This window comes from Zeus faber (genome assembly GCF_960531495.2).
Source record: "Zeus faber genome assembly, chromosome: 1".
NCBI lineage: Eukaryota > Metazoa > Chordata > Actinopteri > Zeiformes > Zeidae > Zeus > Zeus faber.
This window is the reverse complement of record NC_137193.1, coordinates 37,633,329-37,653,957: the sequence shown is the minus strand read 5'-3', so window position 1 is coordinate 37,653,957 and position 20,629 is coordinate 37,633,329. Positions and strand designations below refer to the sequence as shown.

Below are 20,629 nucleotides of genomic sequence, written 5' to 3'. Positions count from 1 at the left end.
CGGAGCTGCTGGAGTGCGCGGTGCGGCTGGCGCGGGGCCAGGCGCCGTGGCCCCCCGGGGCCTGCGCTGACGACATGGGCGGGGCCGGGCAGCGCGAGAGCATCACGTCCCGGGCCAAGCGCTTCCTTACCAGCCTCGTGCCGCGCTACCCCCGGGACCGGGAGCGCGAGGCTGGCCGCTTCTTCAGGCAGAAGTCCCGGTCCTGCCACGACCTGGGGGCGCTGTGACGGAGGAGCGGCGGCTCTACGGAGAGGCTGTCACAAAAAGGGGTGGAGGGGGGTTAAAGGGAGGAGAAAGAGAGAGAGAGAGAAAGAGAGAGAGAGAGAGAGAGAGAGAGATAGATAGCCATTCAGCGAGTAACAGACTGAAAGATTATGTAGATGAGGAGACGCCAATATGAAAGTGCCAGAGTCATGAGAGGAAATTATAAGCGATGATCATCAAACATGAACCCAGTGGAGGTGAGCGGCAGCCGGCGGGTGGTGCGGGTGTAGGCGGTGCGGGTGTAGGTGGTGCTGGTGTAGGTGCAGGTGGTGCTGGTGTAGGTGCAGGTGGTGTGGGTGTAGGTGGTGCTGGCGTGTACATGCGGTCAATATAGAGACTTTGTACCAGAGAATCACAGTGGTTCAGAGCTGGACGGAGCCAATTACAATGCAGTTTAGAAAAACAAAACACTTGTAAATAAACTGTAGTAGTAATACTAGTAATAATTATGATTATATTAATAAAAGAGCACTTTTGTTGTTTTGAGAATAAAATAAAATCGCTTTTGAAAATCACAAATGATGTGTCGTGCATTTTGTTAGGTTGATACCGATGATGTGGAATCATTAACAGGGATATTAAGGTGGAGGCAGCGTCGGGTCCGTGTCAGATTATCATTTTGATCGTGGCTCGTTCATCATAAAATGTCCATCGTTATCCATCGACAGACGGCTCCAAAATACCTGGAGAGGCAGGAAGAGAGGGGGCTAAGGCAGGACGCTGAATAGGAAGTGCAGAGTTATTGTATGTAGAGTGATGGTTGCCAGGTTACGGTTACCTAGGAGACCCGTGTTCGTTGAGACGTATGCATTGTGTGCGTTGGGGCTCAGCCGCCGTGCGCCCACTGTGGAGGATGCGCGCAGACCCCACACCGACCGAGCCGCACCCGGATCCCCACCCAGGAAAACATATATATATTTTAATGAAGGAAACATCCAAACGCAGAGGGTTGTTGTCAGAAATCAGTTTGGCTCCACTCGTGTGCACTTGTGCGCTGAGCTGCTGCTGCAGCCTCCCACCTCCACCCACACGGAGAGGACGCGGAGCTCACCGCGGGTCGTTACATCCTCACGAGCATCAAAGAGAGAAGCTGCGGCGGTAATAACACACAAAGAGAGAAGGAAAGAAAGAACATAGTGGCCCGACATTCTGACTCATATTCTTGGCTCCAAAACCACTTGGGTGGTGAAACTGGTTCGACTGGAGCTTATTCGGCTCAAGTGCGCCTCCTGTGGCTCACTGTTATCATATATTTGTCCTCTTCCCAAATCTTCTTTCGGCTGCTGCCGTTAGGGGTTTCTTCCTCCCAATTAAATATCAAATCAGAAAGGGGGGGTTGGGGGGTGGAATAGGATTCAAGGTGTAAAGATAAACAAGGGATCAGCTATTAAACTGTCAATAACAGATTTGAGTGGCATCTTCTGGCTGATATGAAAAATGAAAATAAATAATGTACGGCGGTATTGGTGCACAATTCAAAGTGCTTTGCGCAGGTGACATCAAGCCGCACATTTAAATATCTTAAATGAAATGTGCCACAGACTATATAGAAAAGTCAAGTTGAAAAATAGCTTAATTTAAAGGACCTGGTCGGTGTCAAATTATGTTTTCAACCTGGAACCTATGAACTTATAAAAACATGGACTCCTTTGAACTCATGCAGAATCCTCAATAGAACTAAGGGAAAATGAAAACACAACCACAAGCCTGCTTAGTAAATTCTGATTTTATTTAATGGAATGATTTAGTTTGTGGTTCAGTGATAAAAGTATTAATCCTAGAGATGGAAAACAAACAAGAGGTCACAGAGAGGAATCGGGAGCCTTCACTGGCTCTGGTGAAAAGCATCACCGGCGGCAGGAGGAAACTGCAGCTTCAATCTCAGGGTGGAGGCTTGCAGCTTCAGAGGGTGCAGGCCTGCAGCTTCTGGTCGGCCAGCTTCAGAGACACCCACGTGTTGAGCATGGCCGCCCGCAGCTTCGCCCAAACCAGGTGGTTGTTCAGCCCAAAGATTTGAGCGGCGAACTGGGCGGCAGCATCTGGAGAGAGGACGGTGGAGCAGCCCAGACCTGGAGGAGGAAGCACACGGTGAACGATGGGTAGTTGGTAAGGCATCAGGTTGTTGTTGAGGTATAGTTTTATGTGGTAATGTGGCACGGTGGCGCAGTGCATTGCACTGCTGCCTCACAGCAAGAAGGTCCTGGGTTTGATTTGTTGGCACCGTGCGGGTTATCTCCCAAATAGGCGCCTTTCTGTGTCGAGTTTGCATGTTCTCCCCATGCTCACATGGGGTTTCCTTCACCTAACATCAGTAAGGACCCTCTCCAAAAACATGCACACATTATCGTCTGACCAGTGATGGACACTCGTCCCCGGGCGCGTCGACGAATGCTGCCCGCTGCCCCCCCCGGAGTAAGGACAAGCCAGGATGGGTTAAATGCAGAGGCCTTATTTCACTGGCCACCATCCAAAGCATGTGTTGTAGTGTGGTGTGGTGCGTGATAATTAAAGATTCTAATGCATAAGACCGGCTGTGTTGGTGGAGTTTCCTTCTACTCATCCATTGATTTGTTTATTTTGTTTTTTTCCCCCCGGTGACTTGAGGTGAATGTATAGACAATTTACTGACCACAACTACTTAAAATAAAAAAAATCACATTACTGCCAGGCAGTTTTAATACTCAATTATTCTAGTATTTAATAACAGAGTTGAACCCTCTCACCACTGGGCAGGCGCAGTGACGACCACACGTCCTGAGCCCCCCAATCCGGGGTGACGGGGGGACAGTTGATGACGGGGAACGCTGTGTTCCCAGACAGCACAGGACCCAGGCCGTTGCTTCTCCCTGCCACCGCAACAAACACTGTGGGCACGCCGTCACCTGGGAAAAATTATGTTCTTCAAATAAAGCCTATAATGACAATTTTAAAGACAGCACTTATAACTTTAGTTCATGCTTTTGACAAATATTACAGGGATAATCTCACATTGCGCAAAAGATTAGTAAATAATATTAATCTCTGAACAGCTTACATTATTACAGGGGACATAAAATATAGAAAGTTAAAACATTCAAAATTAATAATAAAATCATAAATACTAAGAGTGCAGTCCTTTATTGTTACAACTTTGAAAGTCTAATGTGACTTAAAGCAGCTCTGAACATCTTGATATCATTTCTAATCAGTTTGGGTTTAAAACATGAACCATTTCATAGTACAAGCATGAAATGCAACCTAAATGTTTTCATTTAGACACTAAAAAGAACACACGCAATTTTCATAAACTGCCCATATCCATAGATTTTTCATCCAGACTCTTGATCAACAATTACATTTTTGAAATAAGACAAAAAGTCAAATGACCAACTGAAGGTAAGAAAATATATTCCATCACTTATATATATATATATATATATATATATATATATATATATAAAAACAAAAACAAAAAAAAAAAAAAACAGTCAGTGTGGCAGCAGCAGAGAATCAGAATTGATTTTATTTCGCCAGGCACATTTGCATATACGAGGGATTCCTTCTAGTAGGTTTGGTGCACTCCAGTACAGACCATAGCATTTAAAAAAATAAAGAGTGTATAGATATAATGTCCCAGAAGAGCAGTAAAGGACCCAAAAGAGCGATAAAGAGAATAAAGAATATAATCCCCCACCTTCATACTCGGCCTTGATGCGCAGCGTCTCGTCAGGCCCCTTGTGTGCCGAGGTGACCCTCAGCGTGCACGGGACCCCGTAGGACACACATGCCTTGCGGATCTTCTCGCAGTGAGGCAGGTCCGAGGTGGAGCCCATCAGCACCACCACCCGGCCGCTGGACTGGGACTCCAGCAGCAGCTGTGAGGAAAATTATAATAATAATAAATGCACTAGACCCGAATATTACAGTGATATTATTTCACTGCAGAGATGCTTCATTGTGATTGTACAGTTTTACATAACGTATTCTACTTCTTAGACGTGAATCTGCAGGTACAAGCAAACACTTTAATGCCCGTTAATTTAAGACAAGTTCAGAAAAACAATAATAATCTATGCATTGAAATGTTTCTCTTTCAAGCAAAATTCACATTTATTTATATACAAATGTCGACCACTCATCCTCAAGGGTTTAAAAGAACTTCTGACTTATTGGCAAACCAGTGAGCAAAAAGCCAGGTCGGCTTGCGTAAAACCATCAAAGTCCAACTAATCATAGTTTCAACAAGCGTATAGAGTCCAGGGGGAACTCTTAACTGATAAAACTGGACAGATTCTATCAATAATGTGTGTTGATAAAGGTTAAACCGTTATTTTCTGGAAAGACAAACAATGCTTCTCAGTGATTTTGATGTGTGTGTGTGTGTAGGTAGGTTCAGTGTACCTTGACCCGTTCAGAGACCCACTCAAAGTTCCTCTTCACCATTTGCATGGCTTCGGGTGTGATTTCTTTCAGGTCGCGGTACACCTGGCGCAGAGAGAGAAAAATTACTTGAGAATGTCCAAGAAAAACTAAAAAAAAAAAAAAACTACATCCGATTTTCGTGCGATTTAAGAATGACTACAACCCTGCAGATGGGGGTGGCTTACCTGTTTGTCTTTCTGCTGGCTACGATCCCCCGCTGGCCACAGCCTCCACGAGTCGTTGTCGATGACATCAGCGAGGACGACCTCTTTGGTGGAGACATTCACGCCAAATTCTATCTACAAGCAGAAAAAATGAAAACATCGGCCACTAAACAACTTAAAGGCTCATTCCCCTGTACATCCAGCAGGTGGCAGCATACGACCACCACCACACAGTACCTTCATGTCCACCAGCGTGCAGTTCTGCGTGGCCCAGGCCTTCTCCAGGATCTCGAAGATGGCCACCGTGCTGCGGTTCATGATGTCCACCTCGCAGCGGCCGATGGAGAGGCCGGCGAGACAGAGCTTGGCCTCCAGCAGCTGCTCCTCCGACCACTGGGGGTCGTTGTTGGCGTCATCCTGCGTGGAGTGACAGGGCGAGGTGAAAACAAGGGACGTGGACCTCAGCTAAGAGACAATCCTGAGTTCAAACAGTTGAAGTTAAATGAATGCTTAATGGATTTCACTCTAGTCGTATTTCTGGGTTGTTGCCAATGATCAAATCCAGGTTCTTGACCCCAAAAAACAAAAACGGGGGGACTTTCACTTTCTTAACCCGAAAATCCCACCCCTGGAACAGGACCATGTGTTCTTAAAGAACACATTCTTTGCGGTTTCCCAGTATCTAGGCTAGTTGATCCCATTGGCAGCCATGTATGACGCTAACACAGTTAGCATGGAGAATGTCACCCTCCCTTCTGGACACATAGGGATGAAATTTGTATCAACCATCTCATCTGAATGTGGGTAGAAAGACAAATAGCTAATTCCCCCAAAAACTGGAGTATCTCAAGCTTGGAACCAGACCAATCTGCAGCTCATGTTTCATTTGCTCTGCAGAGTACGTCTGGCCACCCTCCCATTCAAACAGATTCCCACCCGACTTTGCCAGGGTCGGACCGATCACAATCGTTTATCTGATATGGGGCGGGTTTGATACGATGGCGATGCAGAGGAGAGCTGTTGAGTCATTTTTGTAAATTAACAAGATGGCTGCTGCTGCTGATGTGGAACGGTCCGCGGTTGAATCCGCTTTCGCGACAGTATTAAACAAACTGAACGGTATATTTTCTCTAAAAAGGTTTAGTTCATAAGAAAGATGTGTTTGCCATACTTCCAACGGGATTTGGTAAAAGTTTAATGTACCGCCTCACTCGCTCAGCACAATGTCACACGTGTCCGTTGCGCTAATGGGTTGTAGGTCTATCCAGTGCTCTGATGGGTTGTAGGTCTATCCAGTGCTCTGATTGGTTGTAGGTCTATCCAGTGCTCTGATGGGTTGTAGGTCTATCCAGTGCTCTGATGGGTTGTAGGTCTATCCAATTGTGTACAGAGACATTTTGGTCTGCGCCCGTTGGTCACGAGCAGCCGTGTGCTTTAATATTCCCTTAATGCCCATGTTGCGCTAAAGACCATAACTAAGACCCTCCTCCCGTTTTCCAAAGAGCAACGCAAGATTTATTTCACTCTGTTGCAGTTTTTCTCTTTGAGCAACACTCTTCACCTACCTTGAAGAACAACTCCATCTTGAGCGGGGAGAAGCGGTATCCCTCCTTCACGCCTGGGTTCCTCTTGAGGAAGGATCCCGTCGCCACCCTGCGGCAGACCCACTCGATGGGGATCATCTCGCAGCGCGCCGCCACAAACGCAGTGTCGGAGTGCTGCCTGACGAACGCCGTCTTAACACCTGGAAAATATAAAATATCCCCAGCAATATAACTTTTACAGCTCTAATGTCCAATCCAATCTCTGAAGCATGTCAATAATAATAATAATAATAATAATAATAATACGCAGTATTACTTAGTTTTCCCCAGTTCCCAGGATTTGGATAAAGTTGAACCACAAAACATATGTTTGTGACATAGCGGTTCAAACGAGAGGTCAACCGTGTTCATAACTTCTGCCGTTGTTCCGTTTCAAATAGTTTTAGACTTTTACAATATATAAAAATGTGCAAAGAGTAGGACAAACATTTGACAGTATTTGGGAAATTAAACATGCATACATGCAAACATGCATGGTGTGGAGATTTGGGGACGGCCCGAGTCACATGGTGGTAATGTCTCCAAATGAAATAAAGTCACAAGACAGCCATGAGCAGAGTGGAGCGGAGCAGATTAGACTCATGAGGAGCAGATGCTTAACACTTACTCGATTAGTCCCAAATTAATGAGAGACAGGAGGGTGACTTTTTACATTCATGTTTTTTTAAAGGGGACGAGCCGACAGCTGTGTGATTGGAGATCAGATGCACATCTTGCACTACGGTGAAATGTAAATAAACGTGTCAAATAAATAACAGGGGGAAATAGGCTGTTCAGAAGCGATACCAGTAGGACATCTTTGCGTTAATGTGAACAAACTGGTTAACGCAATCAAGACACACTGAGGGGAATGATGTCCCATTTATTTAACTCTTTAGCAGCAGATACCAGACAGGAGCCACAGCTCAAAACCTGTTTAACTTATGAATCAGTCATTATATGCAAAAGCTGAGTGTCAATTTATTGTCAATCTAATTTATCTGTTCTCTATTCGCCTTTATGCAGTGTCTCATTCCAATGCACGTCTCCCTTTAATGCACTTTTGCACTTCTTATATTTTCTGGAAAAGATTGAGGTATATCTGTTGCATGGATGGTGCTGTACAAATAAACTAAGCTGTTTTTAGTAGTAGAGCCTGCAACTGTCGGATTAATCAACTCCCTCCCAAAAAACACATCTGTACAACCAGAAGTAGGAATTTGTTAACAGATGTGTACGTTCACTATTATTTTCTTGTATTTAGGTTTGTCAACGGTCTCTTTTTAACTGCTTACATTACCTTTTTTTCGAGTCACTTGGCATTATACCGTCATGTTTGATTCTGTACAGTTAAGTGTGAGGTTCATGGAATATTCCACTTTTTTTGATTTTCATTTTAAGTCTATTGTTAGTCCATTTCTATGCACCCACCCACCACCCCTCACCAGCCTCCTGCAGCAGCCGGAAGACGCAGCTCGTCGTCAGGTTGGCGATGGCGGCCTTGCCCTCCATCTGGTCCTTCCGAGCCGCGTTCCCCGCGGTGATCTGGTCCTTGGACTGGACCAGGACCAGGCCCGGGCGCTCCGGGTCCAGCAGCTCGAAGATCTGCTTGGTCTTGCCCTCGTTGAGCTTCTCACCCAGCTTCAGCTCTGGGAGCAAAGAGAGACACGCACGTTCACCCGCGGGCAGCGAGGGGGGTGGGGGGGGGGGTGAGAACAAAAACACGCAACTAAAGTGAGAAAGTGCAACTTCGCGGGTGTCGCTGAACTTTACCTGGGGTGGAGGACGCCATGTTGCTCCGGGGGAGGGTGTTCTCCTGCGACACAACAGTGAGGAGCGGTGAACAAATGCGTTTTCCGAAGTGTTTGCCCACAGCTCCACGCACATGTGGCGGAACAGGGAAGTCTGTCAAGTCTTGAAGCTAAAGTACCGACCAATCACCGCTCGTGTTGATCCGGAGGGAACCAATCAGAGCCGCGCGCCACGCGGGAGTGGGGGAGCAAACGCTCCTCGGTGGCACGAATTGTACAAACGTTCCCGGGATGATCGATTCCCTCCCTCCCTCCCTCCCCAGAGATTTTGGAATCTCCGAAGCTGCTGTTTCGACAGGCATCGCATTCCAGAGCCGCGATTAGAACGTCGTCAGGACAATGTGTTTGGCGAAATAGTTGACGCGCGACACCCTCGCCGTTGCACCGACACGCTGCTACTTTTGAGAGGTGCGATAGTTCGGGATAGAGGTGTGAAACGATCCTCGTCGTCATTAATTACAATGACTTTGCTTTAGCTGTTTTCCCTCCACCTCTGCCAAACGGAGCGCTCGCGTTTCAGGGTTTAGTAAAAGGGAACACAATTTGACAGATGTATTGCAATTTGAGGTTGTTTATCCAGCGCAGCACCGGAGAATCCGACACGATGCTGCTTGAAACGCGTCTCAAACACACTGCTACTTGAAACGCGTCTCAAAGACACTGCTACTTGAAACGCGTCTCAAAGACACTGCTACTTGAAACGCGTCTCAAACACACTGCTATAGCGCTACGTAGGTTTGCCTCGGGTCTGCGTATCCTTTTTTGGTGTCGATTACTTGGCGTTTCACTAATGGATACTGTTCTCGGTGGATTGTCCCGACTTCCGCGTCGCCTGGAACGCACCATTAGTTGTAGCGGTGAAAGGCTCGACTCTTTTTTTGAGAGTCGGTTCTTGACGGGTCACCCGGTAAAAAGGACTCCTTCGATTTGCCCGACTCTTGGTTCGTTTGGCTCCGAGTTGCGAACCGAATTCTCTCTTCGAATGATTTATTGAGGCCGAACAAAGCAAACCGTGGATTTCCAGCACCTTTGAGCCAAATCCCACAGAGCAATGTATTTTGGCAGTGTGAATTTTTAAAACCTGAAATAAAATGCAAAAAGACGTCAAATAAAGCACCTCTTATGAAAATTGCTTGTTGTGATGGAGCGCAAAGTGTAAACACGGGGACATATAATATTACTTACGCCAAATACTTTGACGTTTTCTTTTTTTCATTTTTTTGTAACTATTTCCAATTTGTCAGTCGAAGACTGTGTCACTGTTGAGGGTTGTTCGTGATGCCGTATGGCTGCGCCGTACTGTTGTATACTGTGCTGTATTATCCCAAACACTACCTCACTCTATTCACATTCACATGCCACTTTAATTCACATGCCACTTTAATGCACATATCTGTATATACATAGGCATATTCCTTCAACCTATTCCATTTTATTTTTATTGTATTTTATTCTATATATTTTTATCTTATTCTATAAGTATTCAACTTGCTGTATTACGTTTTAGGAGTCAGTTAGTCGGCCTATTAGAAAGGATTTTTTTTACTTTTATTTTTTTCCTAGGACATATTGTGTGCTATCACCGGGTGCGTTGCATTACATCCCACTGCATATATGTATGAAAGTATGTATATGTATGTGACGAATAAAAAATCTTGAATCTTGAATCTTGAAGACGACAGTCTCCAGCCGGGGTGGCTCAGGACGCCCCGACTCCTTTTCAAGGAGTGGTTCGCCACGAACCAATCGCTCGCGGGTCTTGAACGCGCCACAAGTTTTCGGGAGCACAAAGTCGCACGTGGTCCGCGGGAGCGTCGCGCGCCCGCCAGGAGCTCGTGCCCCTCAACTCCCTGTGCGTGCGTGCGTGTGCGTGGGTGCGTGTGCGCGCATGTGTGTGCGTGTGCGGAGGTGAAGCGCGAACGGCATGGAGGTGGAGGACAGCGGGATGCGCGAGGAGTGCGGCGTGTTCGGCTGCGTGGCGGCCGGCGCGTGGCCCACGCAACTCGAGGTGGCGCAGGTGCTGACGCTGGGGCTCGTGGCGCTGCAGCACAGGTACGTGGGGGGGAAGCCGGTGCCGTCTGAGTGTCACCGCGGAGCCGTCGATCAGAGCGACGGGCGGACGGGCGGACGGGCGGACGGACGGGGCGTCTGACGAGGCGTTAAGTGAAAAATACAAATACCCTTCTTCGGGGAAAGTAGAGCAAGTACTTGTAGGTGCGGAAGGTATCACAATGAAAAGTACTTGTCATATCCGGAGCCCTGATACAGCAGTGAGCCGTTCGATAGATCCAGGCACTTATTCAAAAGAATACTACTAATAATAATAATAATAATTAAGTAACGTCACTGTCAGACACGAAGTCGAGCAGTAGAGATATTTGCTTTGAAATGTAGTGGAGTAAACGTGGAAAGGCTCTAAAGACTTGACAAAACCTACTTCAATAAAGTAACGAAGTACTCTTACTTACTTTTCACCGCCGCCTAATAGTCTTTGCATATGCGGTAGTTGTTAGATTTTTTTTTGTTTTTTTTTTGTCGTTGTTGTTCTTTGTTTTTGATTGAAGACCAAAGTTGTGTCCAGCCGCAGCCGCTTGGCAGCTGTTACAGACCAGCATCACCGTACTGTAAATGTTCTGTTATTCCCTATGTCCTGTTATTCCCTATGTTCTGTTATTCCCTATGTTCTGTTATTCCCTATGTTCTGTTATTTCCCTATGTTCTGTTATTTCCAATGTTATGTTATTCCCCGTCTTCCGTTATTCCCAATATATTATCTTATTTCCTATATTCCTTGGCTCCATGTTACCGGTGTATCTGTGGGGTGGCTGTTCTCGTGGGCTGCCATGGAGCAGATGGAGTTGATCTCTATGATGGGGATGGGGTCCTGCTCCTCTTTACATCGGGCCTCCGGGGTCTGTGCAGAGTCAGGGTCAGCTCTTTTGGCTGGTCTGAGCAGGGCATCTGGGAATAAAACAGTGGTCAGTCAGCGGAGGAGGAAGTACTCAGAACTTTTATTTAAGTAAAAATACAAACACCCTGATGCAAAATTACTTTAGTTAAAACAAAAGTACCACAATGACATTTCTACTTGGGTAAAAGTATAGAAGTACTTGCTCTAACTAGACTTGCTCGCTGCTGTCTGATAATTTGATTACTAAACTAAATGGGAAGTCACAGGACTGAGCCACCGCATCAGAAATTAGAAGAGATTTTTATTTTTAACGCTTCTCTTGTGACATGAATATTGACTGCAGCGCCAAAACTCCAGACCTTGATCCACAGCTTTCCTCTTTGTCCCTCTGTTCCCAGGCAAACTTTCCAATCTGGTGTCAGCATGGCCTGAAACATGCAGCACAAAACCGTGAATTTCCCATTTATCTTTTCACCACATCTGAAACTGCAATTTAAGTCTGATCAGATTACCCAAGTTGTTTTTTTGTTTTTTTTTATCTAGGGTTTGTTTATTTTCTTTGATTTATTTTTGAAATAACTGCATTTTCCATAGTGTGATGTTTAAAACAATAGATATCCTAATCAGTAAATCTTATTCTGCCGTCTAGCAGGCACAAATCGACTGCTAAAAAAGTGTGTAGAGTTCGTTGACATAGACTTGACAAAGACTTTTGAAGTCTCTCTGCATTCTGCGCGCGCGTGTGCGTGTGTGCGTGTGTGCGTGTGTGTGTGTGAAAACCTTAAGGAATGCAAAGTCAAGAGAAAATGTTTTGCAACTATGGATTCCTGGCTATAGGCAGAAGGAGCTTGAGGCTAAACCCGTCACTGAGTGGGGTATATACGTTCAGTATTTGGACACTAAATGAATGAATGAATGAATAAAGTAAAACCAGGCTTACTCAGTAGTACTCTCTGATGTGGACCGAGGCCATGCTCCTCTCCTTTGGCCTTCACCTCCGGTCTCGTAGAAGTGACGGAACTGGACCTGCGAGTCCCCTCGTCTTTACCTCTCGTCATTGTTGTCACCGGCGCCCCCTTCGTCTCGTTTCCGTTCTCCTGGAACCCTGCCATCATGGACAATCCCAACGGCTCCCCCTGGTGGTCGGGGTACATCCCTACATGACACGGCGAGGCGTCACTTGCTCGGTTCAAGATGGCGTCCACCTCATCGTAGAACCTCATATAGCGCCTGGGGTCGGCGCCGTCGGAGCGCCCCCTCTGGAGCGAGCGGTACAGGTACTTGAGGTTCTTATATTTGGTGTGGCACTGCTTCCAGTCCCGCTCCACGCCCTGCTGCATCAGCCGGCTGGCGATCTGCACGAAGATCTCCCTCTTGCGGGTGGAGTTCTCCAGCTGCTTGGACACCCCGTCTTCGGACCACACACGGATCAGTGCCCGCACTTCCTGGTCGCTCCAGTTCCGGCCCGAGTCCGACACAGTGACCACGTGGAACTGATTGGAGCGGGACGGGTCTGCGGGGGACAGACGGACATCTGGACGGCAAAGAATGATGCACAAACAGTCATTTAAAAAAAATCAGAATAAATACAAAGGTAAACTAACAATTGGGTATTTATTTAAAATCGATACTCTGATTCAATTCTATCGTTTCAATTTCTGAATCGATTTGAAAACTAATATCGATACTTTGTTTGGAAGGTATGCAAGAAAGCTGGTAAACAGAAAAGTTGGTAGGTATTATTATGTATAAATTGTAAATATATTAATATAGAATGTATCGTGAGCCATCTCATAGATATAAGATTGAATCTAATTCCCTTTACCCGACCCTTTTATATCAAAATTGAATCGTGAGATCCTGTCCAGTACCCAGCCACGGTATTTAAGAATTGTTTGGTTGAGTTTCTTCCAGACCTGCTCCTTTCCATCTTGCCTCCATTTCTGCATCGATTTCGTAGTCATCGCTGTTGTCGTCTGAAAGTAGAGCGCATCAAGTTAAGACGGCTCTTTCTTTGAACACCTTAGTTCTGTTGTTTTGCAGTCCAGATTGAACACTTACCGTCATCTATTTCGATGACCAGTTCGCCGTCCGCCACCGCTCTCTGTCCTGCTGGTGACCCTTGACCCCCAGCGTCTATCTCGTCATCGCATGGCTTGAACCCGTTGTCCAGCTCCCTGTCCGTCAGAATGGCCTCCACCTCGTCGAAAAACTTCATGTACTTGCCGGCGCCACCGGCGCCGCCCCCGGCCGCTTGCGCGTTCTTGGCCGTCTTGTACTCGTACTTGAGGTTCTTGTACTTGGTGCGGCACTGCTTCCAGTTACGGACGACACCGAAGGTCCTCTGCATCTCGCGGGCCATCTCCTGGAAGATGGACTTGTTGCGCAGTGTGCAGCGCAGCCGCTGGCGGATCCTGCCATCGGCCCAGACACACAGCAGCGCACGCACCTCCTCATCCGTCCAGTGGCGTCCGCTCTCCTCTGCCCCGTACGGGAGGGCGCTGTGGAGACGGCCCTGGATGCCTGCACACACGCAGACGGACAGATGGACAGTGTTTTCTCGTAGAAACGCTAGAAGGAACTTTGACCTAGAATTTGAGTGTAAATTATCCAGGTCCATGTAGGAAAATATTGTTTTGATGTCATCAAAATTGGAACAGCACTATTCCAGATTTTTCCCTAAGGGAAAAATATCAATCTTCACTGAATGCCCCAAGATTTTATTTTATTCTATTTTTTAAGGTTAAATTTGGTCAAATGACCCATTTTCCTCTCTTATCAGTCACAAGACTGATAAGAGTGAAATATATATATATTTTAATATTTATATATTTTTTGTTTTTATATTTTAATAACTATTTTAATTTGAATTAAAAGGCTGTTTCTAAATGCAGAGTTGTTCTATAGTGATTCACCATCTTCCCACCCACCGCTCATCCTCCAATTACCTTCCTGCATTGGGATAGTGACTGAGGAGGCGTAGATCCCTCTCTCTTCCTCCTCTTCCTCCCAGCTGTCCAGAGGTTGGGCCGTTGAGCCGGCCGTCGCTCCTGCCTTCGTGCTGGGGCCTGCCAGGCTCGTGCATTTGGCTTGGCACTCCCTCCAGCCGCGGTGCACGCTGAGCCTCCTCAGACGCTCTGCGAGCACCTCGAATGTGGCTCTGCTCTCCCCCAGGACAGCAGGCGGCCTACCCAGGTCTTCCCACACCGAGAGCAGGGCCAGCTCCTCGGCCTCCCCCCACGGCCTCTCCACGTCCACTTCCACCACCTCTCTGTCTCCGCCACCCCCTCTTTGTTCCACGCCGTCCCTCTCCATGTCTGAGCTGACCTGGAAACGCTTTCTGCCGTCCCCCTTCCTCCTCAATCCCTCCTGCCGCTGCTGCCCGGTTTCCCAGGCAACCAAGCGGTTAAGCCTCGGAGCAACGCCCACGCAGCGCAGAGCAGCCTCACTACTGGCTTAAGCTGTGTGGTGTGGGGGTGGGACGGGCTGTAATCTGAGAAGCCGCTTGGTAAATAGGCTGAAACTGCAGCAAGATGACTCTCCCTATATGGCGTCGCTGCAGACACAGGCTTTCCCTTCGCTTTGCAGCTCCAACCGCCTCACTGCCACGCTTGCACAAACTGGTTCAGTTTGCCTCAAGCTCTCTCTCTCTGTGTGTGTGTGTGTGTGTGTGTGTGTGTGTGTGTGTGTGTGTGTGTGTGTGTGTGTGTGTGTGTGTGTGTGTGTGTGTGTGTGTGTGTGTGTGTGTGTGTGTGTGTGTGTGTGTGTGTGTGTGTGTAACCTGCCTTTTAAACAAGCTGATTCCTGTGCTGACTGTCAAATTGACTTGACTTTTTTTAATATTTATTCAAAGGGGGAAAGCTTTGCTCTGTTCTGGAACATGAATCCAACCGGTTTATGCTGTTTACTGTGTACTCACAGGGGCCAGGAAAGTGCTGGTATTGTCACGTGTAATGGAGCCAGCCCTCCAACGTACACAACCCACAAGGTACAGTTAATGCAAAGAGAAGTATTCATCATTCATATACATATATATATATATATATATATATATATATACTTGCATTTTTTTTAAGAAGTGACTATGTTGTGGTTTAAAACATTTGAGACAGTGGAGGCACTGTTTCCCCCGATCTCATTTATTCCAGCAAATATTATCTGCAATTACAGGTTTTGTTTTTTTTTAAATAAAAGTTCATTTTGATGTTGATGTTCAGTGTTTATTTACTGTCTAACAAGCTGCTTAGAATGATAGTCAACATTCAAGGCACTACGAGGGGTTTCCCACCATTTCCCTAATCACAGTTCACGTTTATTCAATGCATAACACACAGACAGCTAATCTAAAGATCTGAAATAGCTTTACAATCATCTTAGATGTTTAGAATGTCTAGAATGCCTTTCACCGGGTCTGGTTCCCAGCAATGTCTGACTGCAAATACATTCCGTACAGTAAATTATATTGCCTCATCACTGTAAACTGCTGTTTACAAGAACTACTGGTAAATCTCTCTGACCAATGTTTCAATGCAAATTTTCCCCAAAGGCTGAATCCCCATTCACCTGAGTGATTATGTGTTGTGTTATTACATCTAAAGTCTATTGATGTTAGAATACGTTAAGACAGACAAAACTGTTGTTTTAACAACAAATGCAGTCTCATATAACCTTTCAAGGAGAATTTCCTTGTTTCACTGTTTCCCCCAGCATTATAATGAGAAATGAAATGCATGCAGAGAGAAAACACACAGATCCCTCTTATAATGGAGAACTCAGCTTGTTTAAAGCCTTTTTAAAAACTAGTTTCAGCACCCCAGTAGGTTTCAAACAGCGGGGATTCACGATCAGAGTAGCTCCCCAAGGTTTAAAAAAAAAAAAAAAAAAAAAAAAAAAAAAGGTGCAAAAAATGAAATGCAGCTACAAAAACATATAAGAAAAGAAAAGGCCTTAGATGGGTGGGTGGATGGAAGGAAAGAGAGATCAGTAATGCATATTTCTTGTCAGTCAGTGCTTGATGCCAGATCAAAAACAAGATGCATGGCTGCAATACACAGGGTCCAGTTTAGTCATGTTCGGTAACCTATATTGTAGGCTTCCTAGGTTCCTTAATCCAAGGTTCCCCAATCTGTGCTCTGTGATTATATGCGTGAACTTTTAGAGTGGACCGCGGGACTCTCCGACCATGTCAGACCAGACGCAAAACGTGAAAATCGCGGATCCTTTTTTTGCGGGGATGCGGCCCACGCAGAGCCCCCTTTGTTCTGACACCTTTCTATCAGGTGCGCCACAGTTTGCTGCTTATGGGGCTGTGTAGCCGTAGACTGGTCAGAGTGCCCATGCTGACCCCTGTCTATCACTGAAAGCTCCTACAATGGGCATGTGTCAAACTTGACCATGGCGCAATGAAAGAAGGTGGCCTTTTCTAAAGAATCATGTTTTCTTTTACATCGTGTGGATAGCTGGGTGTGTGTGCATTGTTTACTGATGTGCTGGAACAACAAGAATTATCATGCTGGAAGTAGCCATTAGAAGATGGGTCAATTTTGGCCATGGTGGGATGCACATGGTCAGCAACAATACTCAAATAGGCTGCGGCATTCAAGTGATGATTGATTGGTATTAATGGGCCCAAAGTGTGCCAAGAAAATAATTCCCCACACCACCGCCACCAGCCTGAACTGTTGACCCAAGGCAGGTGGGGTCCACGGATTCATGCTTTTTGTTGCCAAATTCTGACTCTACCATGCGTGTGCCTCAGCAGAAATTGAGATTCATCAGACCAGGCTACAGTTTTGGTGAGCCTGTGCCCACTGCGGCCTCAGCTCTCTGCTCTTGGCTGACTGAAGTGGAACCCGACGTGGTCTTCTGCTTTTGTACCCCATAGGCCTCGCGGAGCTGAAGGCACTCCCACTTCTGTGCATAGGGTGCACTAAATCAGAATCTGTTTGTTGGGCCAATTACATTTTCATGTGCAAGGAATTTGTCACAGTGTAGTGTAGTGCAAGAAAAATAATGCTTAACAGTCTAAAAAAAACGACAATGTGTTCTATGCACCAGATAAAGGATAAAAATAACAAACGGTTCTAGCAGGGGCTAAATGTCATTTAAGATGCAAGTATTGACTGGTTATAAATAAGAATGTGGTTGGATATTCCTGTACATGATTCATAAAATAACAATATGTATACAACAGTATGGACACAGCTTATAACAGGTGGGATAGAATCATTTATTCCAGAATATTGCACAGTTGAACTGCTCTGTGTGCCTAGTGTTTGAATTGGTCAACAGCTCTTAGTGATGAGTAATAATTCTGAATAATGCTCCATGTTTTTAGGGGATGGGGCTGGTGAGCAGCGCCTTCCCCCCCGAAGCGCTCCTGAAGCTCCGCTATGGGAACCTGGGCATCGGACACACCCGCTACTCCACCACGGGGAACTCAGAGCTGCAGAACTGCCAGCCCTTCGTTGTGGACACGCTGCACGGAAAGATCGCTGTCGCCCACAACGGAGAACTTGTCAATGCCGCCGCCTTGCGCACAAAGGTTTGCATGCGTCCAAATCAAATCACACACACAGACACACACACAACAGCATGATGACTATACAACAACATTCTGTCCCAGTGACTCATGTAGCGCACAATGTGGACCAATGTTGAATCTTGTCTGCCTCTGCTGTTTACTGGACTCAATAAACAGATATTCAAATATTTATTTATTTCAGTTCCACCAGTGTAAATGCCGAACAAAAGCAAGAAGTTGTGGATTTATGCACAAAAGCATACAGAATATATACATATATTTATGCATAATAATCTATGTTGTATACTTAATAATTGGTAGAAAGTACAGGTAGATGCATAGTTATTTTGATGCATAATTGTGTATGTGTCATTTGTAACTGATATTTTAGCACCGGGCTCTGTGATAATTTGATATTTCTTTATTACTTTTTATTATAGTGGTTCATGAACTGAAGATAGATGAGGAATCCTGAGTCTTCATGAAATGATTATTATTACATTTCTTTAAAAAATTCTCACAATATGAGCTGTGAAATATTTGTGGGAATTTATTTTGAAATTATGAATTTCAGTCTCATATTTCTGATATTGTGTAAATTTCCCTGCGTTCTCACTCTGTTAATCAGCGCTCTTCTCTGCCCGTGGCGCCTCCTGCAGGTAATGCGTCACGGCGTGGGCCTGTCCACCAGCTCGGACAGCGAGCTCATCACCCAGCTGCTCGCCCTCACGCCCCCCATGGAGGAACTGGATGCCCCTGACTGGGTTGCCAGGTCAGCCTGTATTAATCTGCTGCCATCAGTGGCGAAATGGCTCTCTACCAATTTTACATGAAAAAACCATAAAGACAAATAAAATATTGTACAGTGACTTACACAGCGAATTGTCATTCTCATCGTGGACGCTGCCACTGTTGGTCGTCGCAGCTCAGTGCCAACTAAGCCTTTTGGTACTGGTTTATTGAAATGTATTTTATTCAAATGCAAATTGCATTGCAAGTTTTGGAGGGACTTAGCTCTTGTCACATTATCTCCTCCTTGAAAGCTGTGAACGATATTATTATCTGTTTTTTATTTTCTGTTTGCAGAATAAAAAATCTGATGATGGAGACTCCGGCGTCGTATTCTCTGCTGGTGATGTACAAAGATGTGATCTACGCCCTGCGTGACCCGTATGGAAACCGGCCGCTGTGCGTGGGTCGCCTCGTCCCAGTCTCTAAACTGCAGAGCTCAGGTACCCAGGGCTTCACCGGGCACGTTGAAAACAAAATAAAAAGCCCTAGAATGCATGTCTGGTCAGTCAAAAATGACCCGTCTTAAAATGTGTTTTAATTATATTTATAGTATAAGTTTGAGAAACAAATTAGTCAACATAATCTAAAATTCTGTTTTAATGAATTTATGAAATTTTAGATTTAAAATATTCTTGTTTGGGAGGGTGGAAATAAAAAAAATTAAAAAAGCAATAAAATCGGTTATTTCTGAACCATCATATTCTGGGATAAAAGCATCAGACATGCTGCAAGTGAAGGGTTGAACTGATTTTCTGTAGCTTCTAATGCTCCTGGTGCTTCTCTAGATAAGAGGTCTTCCTTATCTGCGTGGGGTTATCACAGCGCTCCTGTGTCAGAGTTTTAAACACAGTTTGAGTTTGTGGAATGCGGGTCAATAAAGGTGGTCGGCCGATATGGGTTTTCAATGGCCAATGCCAAAATTTAGAGAGCAGGGTGGCCGACATATAATGCCGATATCATGTTTTTTTGTTTGTTTTTGCGTCTGATAAAATACAACAATTTAATAATAATAATAACAAATGAGACACACAACTGCTGAACTTAAATTAACATTTATTTAACACTAATACCCCTTTCTGGGGATGCAGTGGGCTCATGGTTCAGTATGTATCACGGTTTTGGGCCACAGTAACGGCACGGTTTGGATGTCTTCATATTTAAGATGTTGTTTTTTTATTTTTTTATTTTTTAGGTCAAAGGTGTAAAAAATGTTTTTATAGTAGTCTGAGCACCTCGTGTCGGTTTCACACATTTTAGTATTTTTAGAGCTCATTGTGCGTAATCACTGGGTGTCAATTCATGACAAACATAAACACACACATAAACTGTATGTATGACCGTATGTTTATGTAAGTGACAAATAATATCTTGAACTTAACTTGAACTTGCCACAAAAAACTAGTGTAACGCTCTGTGTGTATGACTGTGTACAGAGGGGGCAGACGGGGTTCAAGTTAATACAATTCATATATATATATATATATATATATATATATATATATATAAAATTAAAAAAAATAAAACCTGTACTACACAGGTAGAACAGGTATAAACAGTATGCGCCACACATAAATAATAGTAAAATTATTTATTGAAATAAACCTCACGTGTGTGCCTTCGCTTTGTGAAGCGAGAGTGGGTGCGCTCCTTTTCAGCCAGGGCACCTCCCGGCCAGGAGCCGTCTCTTTCATGAAGGGGGAAATATTGCCAGCGACAGGAGACGGCTACCTTAACAAACAACACAACTTAAAACTCTAAAGCTTGACAAAAAGAACGGCTCATCACCCAGGGAGACTCGGTTCCTTTCATTCATACAAAAGAGCTGTTCAAATGAACCGGATCGTTTGTGAACAACGTGGTGCAAGTAGAAGCGAGTGTCTGAAGAGAAGTTTGTAATAAAGCGGGACATGGCCATCCCAGGGGGTTATTTTCCTACTGGACACCTTGATTGATTGCATTACTTTATTGCTCTTCACAAAAACATTTCTATGTAGTTTTATCTTGTGTTTCTATTGAAAAGGCTGCATAGCCGGGCGCAGTTGGGAAAAAATAGACCTCTCCGCCGCGCAGACCCCGCACGACTGACGTGGCCAGTGGTGCTGCAACAGTGGATTCAATAGGAAGCAGCACTTACGCTGCACCAAGACGTCCAGTCCGGTGTACATTACATTTGTGTTTTT

The 20,629-nt window shown here is 45.3% G+C and overlaps 2 protein-coding genes across 2 annotated transcripts in view; one reads left to right on the top strand and one right to left on the bottom strand.

Annotated features, from left to right (window-relative positions):
- The window catches only part of LOC307236144 (GTP-binding protein REM 2-like), a gene marked incomplete at both ends in the record, with an annotated part of 12,322 nt that extends 12,095 nt beyond the window's left edge, over positions 1-227 (top strand). The window contains one exon of the mRNA XM_080008447.1: positions 6-227. Coding sequence (XP_079864573.1) covers positions 6-227 — 222 coding nt within the window. The remainder of the gene's footprint in view (positions 1-5) is intronic.
- A 1,747-nt stretch (positions 228-1,974) lies between these two features.
- On the bottom strand, positions 1,975-14,407 carry paics (phosphoribosylaminoimidazole carboxylase, phosphoribosylaminoimidazole succinocarboxamide synthetase). The gene is made up of 15 exons (XM_080024227.1): positions 14,083-14,407; positions 13,196-13,657; positions 13,051-13,110; positions 12,075-12,668; positions 11,494-11,562; positions 11,030-11,184; positions 8,186-8,228; positions 7,858-8,061; positions 6,395-6,573; positions 5,067-5,246; positions 4,851-4,964; positions 4,645-4,728; positions 3,938-4,118; positions 2,988-3,146; positions 1,975-2,333 (listed from the first exon to the last, which is right to left on the bottom strand). The coding sequence occupies exons 1-15, from the start codon at positions 14,090-14,092 to the stop codon at positions 2,167-2,169; spliced, it is 2,661 nt and encodes an 886-aa protein (XP_079880353.1). The 5' UTR covers positions 14,093-14,407; the 3' UTR covers positions 1,975-2,166.
- Between the last annotated feature and the right edge of the window lie 6,222 nt (positions 14,408-20,629).

What these genes read in the sequence shown, in the direction of transcription:
- paics (XM_080024227.1), bottom strand. An exon ending in GCACGCTGGTGGACATGAAG is followed by an intron (nt 4,965 to 5,066) that starts GTACTGTGTGGT and finishes TTCTGCTTGTAG; the next exon opens with ATAGAATTTGGCGTGAATGT. An exon ending in GCCAGCAGAAAGACAAACAG is followed by an intron (nt 4,729 to 4,850) that starts GTAAGCCACCCC and finishes TCTCTGCGCCAG; the next exon opens with GTGTACCGCGACCTGAAAGA.